This window comes from Nematolebias whitei, chromosome 2 (assembly GCF_014905685.2).
Source record: "Nematolebias whitei isolate Nwh7 chromosome 2, NemWhi1, whole genome shotgun sequence".
In the NCBI taxonomy this organism is placed as follows: Eukaryota; Metazoa; Chordata; class Actinopteri; order Cyprinodontiformes; family Rivulidae; genus Nematolebias; species Nematolebias whitei.
Genome location: NC_056499.1, coordinates 48906242 through 48913729, shown reverse-complemented (window position 1 = coordinate 48913729; position 7488 = coordinate 48906242). Strand labels below are relative to the sequence as shown.

The 7488-nt window shown below is 43.4% G+C and overlaps 1 protein-coding gene across 1 annotated transcript in view; it reads left to right on the top strand.

Annotated features, from left to right (window-relative positions):
* The first annotated feature begins 2408 nt into the window (after nucleotides 1-2408).
* crtc3 (CREB regulated transcription coactivator 3) overlaps nucleotides 2409-7488 on the top strand; it is an 86498-nt gene continuing 81418 nt past the window's right edge. The window contains exon 1 of the mRNA XM_037694688.1: nucleotides 2409-2711. Within this exon, the coding sequence (XP_037550616.1) occupies nucleotides 2580-2711 (132 nt within the window). The 5' untranslated portion in view covers nucleotides 2409-2579. The remainder of the gene's footprint in view (nucleotides 2712-7488) is intronic.

The window sequence follows — 7488 nt, the reverse complement described above, 5'->3', positions numbered from 1 at the left end:
ATATGCTAATTTTTTGGGACAGGCATTTTGGGTTTTCATGAGCTGTATGCCATAATCATCAGTATTAAAACAACTAAAGATCTGAAGTGTTTCAGTTGGTGTGCAAAGAATCTGAAATATATGAAAGTTTCATTTTTATCATTACATTATGGAAAATAATGACCTTTATCACAATATGCTAATTTTTTGAGAAGGACCTGTATATCTATGGGCTCGACTGCACAGTGCAGTGTGAATGCAAACGCACCAGCTCAAATGTAAACAAAATGTCATGGATATTGGTCCCCAACTGAACCAAGTCTACCAGACTATCAGGTGTGAAAACAACCTAAGGGGAGGAGATACAAAGAAAACAGAAGGAGTCCAAGAATGGAGACTTGCGGGACCCCGCAGGAAAGAGGCACTGAAGTAGATAGTGATAGCAAAATTAACACAGAAACTCCTGTCGCTCAGGTATGAATGGAACCATTCTAATGCTGCACCAGTAATCCCAACCCAGTGTTCTACTGTAGCTGGGATAAAAGGATTCTGTGGTCCACAGTATCAAATGCAGCGGTAAGGTCAAAGAGTACCAGGACTACAGACTGACCAGAGTCATTTGCCAGAAGAATGTCGTTGCAGACACCAACTAAGGCTGTTTCGGTGCTTTGTAGTTTCTTAAAGCCAGACTGAAAGATCTCAAGAATAGAATTTCCACTCAAGAGCTCGTTTAATTGAGTGAAAACTATTTTCTCCAGGATCTTAGAAAGAAAGGGAAGTTTGGAGATGGGTCTGAAGTTTGAGCAGGTTGAAGGGTCAAGTCTGGGTTTTTTTAATTAAAGGAGTTACCACTGCATGTTTAAAAGCATCAGGAACTACACCTGTAGCCATACAGCTGTTTATGTCAAGAACAGAGGGTCCAATGGAGGGCAGGACTTGTTTACAAAACGATGCAGGGATGGGGTCAGCAGGGGAACCTGAGGGTTTCATATGACCAATGACGTCATTTAGAAATGAGAGGGAAATGGGTTCAAAGTGGTTAAAGACTGATGTGGAGGGGACAAAGACAGAGGTGTCAGCTGTGGTGTGAGGAATCAGTGACCTGGTCGACTCAACCTTTTCAACAAAGAAACTGGCAAAGTCCTCACATGTAACTGCAGAGACCTCCCTGTTCGCAGACTGAGGCACGGTTAAAATGGCGTTAATGGTATTGAAAAGAATGTGGGGATTGTGGCTGTTTGAGGCGATGATTTGGGAGAAATATTTGTTTTTTTCTGACTTAACAGTGGCCTGGTACTCTTTGTAACATGATTTTAGCATGATAAAAGAAATGTGAAGTTTGTCCTTCTTCCATTTACTAAGACATTCCTGGAGGCACCACTGCTAATTTCATTTTAAAGGTTTGACCAAATCTGCAGCAGTTCAGTCATTTTTCATCATAAGATGATCTTAGTCTCAACTCTGGTATGAAAAGTGGTATGCATTAGTTGAAGACAAGCCTCGATTCCTTTATTTATCTCGACGAAAACAGCAGCAGGAAATCTGCACTCTGTCGCCTCCTGTGGCCACTGCTGGTATCACAGCAGTTTAAACAGCACTTACCTCTGTCGCCCCCCAGTGGCCACTGCTGGTATCATCGCTGTTTAAACAGGGTGATAATGTTTTGCTCGCAGTAGATAACCACCCCCTGGATTTTTCGTGTCGTTTCTATCGCTCTCCGTGGATTAATACCGAGCTGAAAACACCATTTTCCTGCCGACTCCTGAATTACTGTCGACGGAGAGCCGAGCTGTATGTCGGCGCGGTTTGTTTGTCTTCATGGAGCTGTTGGACCAGAGTTTGTCTCAAATGTCCCTGCTGTCCGCGGATTAACGCGGGATTCGTCTCTTCTGTGAAGAGCTGTGGTCCCACCTGAACAGACAGTCTGGACCGGGATCCATATTCTGAAGGCTACTGTGTTGTCGGTTCGGGGGAAACTCGGTGGAAATTCTGTGAAGTCTACAAGACCCGGCGGACACTTGTTGAAACCCGTTCCGCACCGAGCAGACCTCTGCTAACGTTTTGGAAGAGACCAACTTTAAAGTCGCTTTTTTAAATGGAAGACTGACTTTAGTGTGGACAGACAGAAGACTCGGACAGACTGGAGACAGGAGTGTGGACAGACAGAATGATCATTTCGTCTTCATGATCACTCGCAGCTGCGGAGCTAACTTGGCTAGCTGCGCTAGCGGCTAACGTCATGTTAATTTAAACAAGTACTTCATGGAAACGTCTAAATTTAAGTGTTCATAAACTCATAACTTGTTGTAGCCTTCAGATACTTCTTCTGGAAAGTTTCTGCAGACAACCAGGGAACCTAAACCCCAGCAGGGACTTTTGTTCCCCCCGCTTTGTGTTCACAACTTTTTATTATTTCAGGACGCCTAGCTTAGCATCGTTAGCTCGGTTCGGAGCCGAGCTGCTTGTGTCCGCGGCGGGTGATGCTGCAACCTTCCGCCACAGGCTTTGGAAGATAGACCCCGCTTCCCCCGGCGCCCACTTTCCGTGTTTTCTCCTGCTTCCACCGACACGCTGAAGTTGTGAACTGCGGCCCGCAGACGATGTCCGGCTCCGCGGGCACAGGTGGCTCGACCCCCCGGAAGTTCAGCGACAAGATCGCGCTGCACAACCAGAAGCAGGCGGAGGAGACCCGGGCCTTCGAGCAGCTCATGACCGACCTCACCGTGTCCCGGGTAAATACACGTCCCCGGGTCCGGGTCTGAGGACCGTGGACGGGGCTCCTTTATTCTCAGGGTTTATCATTTGAATCTGCTGCAGAGTTAAAAAGAAGTATTTAAATGACTTTCATTTAAAACTTTGAACAATTTCCATAAAAGTTTTAGGGTGCCGATGCAGCTTCCCGTGATGGTTACCAGGGCAACCACGCACCTGTGTCCATCACTCCCTGACAGCCAATTTAGCAGCGGCTGTGTACAAAGCACAAGTGAAAGTTGACAGATTCCTGAGCGGAGAGCAGCAGAAGACTGATGGTCACACGTGGATTATTACACGTCCCTAGAGTTTGATGGACAAATTAACAGGACTTCCGGTTTGGAAGAGAATATTCAGAGCAGAAATATGGTTGAAGTTTGGCTGTGAGCTCTGTATTCTGGAGGGATTTAGGAAAAACAAAAAGTCTAAAACAGAGAGACTGTGTGAAATGAGATACAATGTTTGTTTTGGCATAAAGAGTGGGTAACAAACTTTTACACACTTCTAAAGTTAAAGTGTAACACCGTCAGCTGGACAGGACAATAATCGTAAAACCCAAACTGTGATTGTGTAAAAACATAAAATATCAAAAGTTACTCCTTTTGCATGTTTGGGTGCACGGTTGGCCTGTTTTAATTCAAAGCTGCACAAAGACATAAAGAAGATCAGGACATTAAATGATGGTTTTTCAAAGCTCGTTGGCACCTTTAAAGTTCACAACGCCAGCGTGTGCAGTGTCCGTATGGTAAATTATTCCAAATAGCACGAACTGCATGCAGAAGCACAGCTAATTTGTCAACTGATGCTGTGATTGGGATGAGAAGGTGTTTTAATTTACAGCAGGTGTCTTCATCACAGTATTTTAACACTAATATTGCAGTCATCTAGAATGAAAGTACACAGCTTCCAGTCAGTCAGGGTTAGAAATGCTGCAAGCACATCTAAAGTCTTGGTTTGTTGTAAACAATGAGTGTGACACTTCATTGACTGCACCGGTTTACTGACACCCTCTTTGTTTTAAAGGAACCAGATGTTGTGTGTTCATTAGGATCAGATTAACGACTCGGTTCACCAGGCAGGAGTCCCGTCTTTCATCTGAAACGTCTGGAAGCTCTTCCTTCTCTTGTGTCCAAGCTGCAGCTGTCGTAGATCTGCTCTTTCACTTTCTGCTTCAGAGTGGGGAAATCTGTGCGTGCATGGATTGGGCCAAAGACGTTTGCTGGATGTACGAGTGCAACCTTGAACTTAGTGCTACAAATAAAGTAGTATTCTTGGAAGAGGAATATGCCCACAACGTTTTAAAGTATTATTGAGTCTAGATGCAGTGGAGGAATGGCTTTTTGTTTTACTCATTCTTCAGTCTTTTGTAGTTGCCGTACAAACGCAGCTCGAATGAACACTTCTTACATCAGTGACCTGAGTTGTAGCCACTTTATTTTTAAATTTGGAACCCGACTTCTGTGAAATGATCACAAAGATTTTTTAAATATATACATTTTGCTTCATCATGTTCATTCTCAGCACTCTCTCCTCTTACTCACTCCTATCCTGAGCGACCAGACTTCTTTGAGCTCTTTCTCTCAACCTACCAGTAGAAGATTGTGGTCGAGTTCCCAGTTGATCCCAGCTCTTCCCACTGTATGGTGAAACTGAACCGATCGTTTGATTTATAGATAAAATAAATATAAAAACAACGGGACTTCTCTTTCGTAGCTGAAGGCGTTTCTCTTATAATTTCATGAAACTTCTGGATTGTTTCGTATAACTTGACGAGAGGCTTCATTATGTTCACCTGCAGATTAAAACGCTCCCTCCCAACAGAGAGCCGTCAGGCTCTGCTCTCTGACTCAGATGTTTGGGTCACCTGCATGAAGGTGCGAATTAGAGGAAAGCTGACCTGGAATCAGCCCTGATGCTGCACTGAACTGAGAGTTTATGAAAGTAGAAATCTGAAACTTTCTCCTCCGCTTAAAGATGTTTTTTTCTCATTTGATGTAAATGGCGTCCGTCACCCACCTCTAACATCTGCCTTCTCTGTCCAGAACATGGACGTGTTGGTCCTCACGTGTCCCCTGTCCTTGAGGTGTAGGTGGACCACTGGGTCTGGTTCTGAAGAGCTGCTCATGTGTTGAGCCATGTGGAGAGGTTGTTTAGTTTCTCCAGTAAAGGGGTCTGAACATTCCTCGCTGCAGACACACTGCTCAGTTTGGGTCTGGAGGTTCTGTCCTCGGGATGGACCTGCCTCTGTCTGAGAGTCCTGTTGGGTTTCAAATGGACCGGGATGTTGCATTTGGAGAAAATCAGTTTCCTTCTGTCCTTGTGTGGACATGTTCGGCTCGGTGGTGCAGAGTTCTGATTACAGAAAGTGTGTGTTTCAGTGAGTGGTGAGATTCAGACGGTTCTGATCCGTGTGACTTGGTTTTCTGTAAACTTCAGTGTTCAGGCTTCCATTCGAGTTCTAGCTCCTGTTTGTGAAATGTTTTGGTGCTGCTAGAAGCATTTTTAAGGAACTGAGACTTCAGTTTGTGGATCTGGACTGTTTGTGAAGGAGTTGCAAAGGTTTATTATCTGGGTGTCCAAATACTTCTTTAAAACTTTGGGGCGGCTGTGGCTGAGTGGTTAGAGCAGTCGTCTCCAATGCAAGAGTTGGGGGTTCGAACCCCACAGCAGTCACATGCCGAAGTGTCCCTGGGCAAGACACTGAACCCCTTGTTGCCTCCGATGTGTGTCCCATCAGTGTATGAATGTGATAAAGCTCTGATTAGTCTCTTTAGAATGATTTGTTCAATTAGCTTTGTAGAGATCTAGTATAGAGCTGTATGAATGGATAAATGAGGCACAGATTGTAGTGTAAAGTGCTTTGAGTGTCTCAGTAAGGTAGAAAGGCGTTTATATAAGTACAGTCCATTTAAAACGTCTTCAGTTGATCCAAAATGCTGCTTCCAGAGTCTTAACTGGAGTTAGTGGGAGAGATCATATCTCTCCAGTTTTAGTTTCTCTCCATTGGCTCCCTGTCAAATCCAGAATAGAATTCAAAATCTTACTTCTAACCTACAAAGCTCTCAACAACCTAGCTCCATCTTATATTACAGATCTTATTGTTCCATATTTTCCTAACAGAGCACTTCACTCTCAGGCTGCAGGTTTACTTGCGGTTCCTAGAGTTTCCAAAAGCAGAATGGGAGCAGTTATCAGGCTCCTCTCTTGTGGAACCAACTTCCAGTTTCTGTCTGTGAGGCTGACACATTGTCCAGTTTTAAGACTGGGATTAAGACTTTCCTTTTTGATAAATCCTATAGTTAGGGCTGGCTTGGCTTATGCTGCTATATAAGTGATGCTGGTCATAAAATTAGAATATCATGAAAAAGTTGATTTTAATAATTCCGTTTAAAATTTGAAAACTATTAAAGGCAACTGGTGCCACACTTTAATCAGCTAATTAACGCAAAACTCTTGAAAAGGCCTTAAAATGGTCTCAGTCTAGTTCTTTAGGCTACACCATCATGGGGAAAACTGCTGACTTGACAGTTGTCCAAAAGATGACTATTGACACCTTGCACAAGGAGGGCAAGATGCAAAAGGTCATTGCTGAAGAGACTGACTGTTCACAGAGCTCTGTGTCAAGCACATTAACAGAGAGGTGAAGGGAAGGAAATGATGTGGTAGAAAAAAAGTGTACAAGCAATAGGGATAACTGCACCCTCTAGAGGACGGTGAAACAAAACCCATTTCAAAATGTGGGGGAAATTCACAAAGGATGGACTGCAGCTGGTGTCAGTGCTTCAAGAACCACCATGCACAGACATATGCAAGACATGGGTTTCAGCTGTAGCATTCCTTGTGTCAAGCCACTCTTGAACAAGAGACAGTGTCAGAAGCGTCTCACCTGGGACTGCTGCTGAGTGGTCCAAAGTTATGTTCTCTGATGAAAGTAAATTTTGCATTTCTTTTGGAAATCAACGTCCCAGAGTCTGGAGGAAGAGAGGAAAGGCACAGCATCCATGCTGCTTGAGGTCCAGTGTCAAGTTTCCACAGTCAGTGATGGTTTGGGGTGCCATGTCATCTGCTGGTGTTGGTCCACTGTGTTTCCTGAGGTCCAAGGTCAATGCGGCCATCTACCAGGAAGTTTTAGAGAACTTCATGCTTCCTGGTGCTGACCAACAATTCAGAAGAGCTGAAGGCCACGATCAGAACAACCTGGGCTCTAATAACACTTGAGCAGTGCCACAGACTGATCGACTCCATGCAACACTGCATTGCTGCAGTAATCCAGACAAAAGGAGCAACAACTAAGTATTGATGCTGTACATGCTCATACTTTTCATGCTCATACTTTTCAGTTGGCCAACATTTCTAAAAATCTTTTTTTTTATTGGTCTTAAGTAATTTATAATTTTCTGAGTTACTGAATTTGGGGTTTTCATTAGTTGTCAGTTATAATCATCAACATTAAAAGAAATAAACATTTGAATTATATCAGTCTGTGTGTAATGAATGAATATAATATACAAGTTTCACTTTTTGAATGGAATTACTGAAATAAATCAACTTTTTCATGATATTCTAAATGTATAATCTACAGCAGTCTTACACATTTGGCTGTGGCACCAGTGACATCATCAGCCAGGGACCTCACAATCATTCCAGGCTAGGACTTTTGTTCATGAACACTAAAAACAATTCATACAATTTTTAAATCAGAAAACTTGGTCACTGGAATGTTTTATAGTTTATGGAAGTGTTTCAATAAATGTAAAT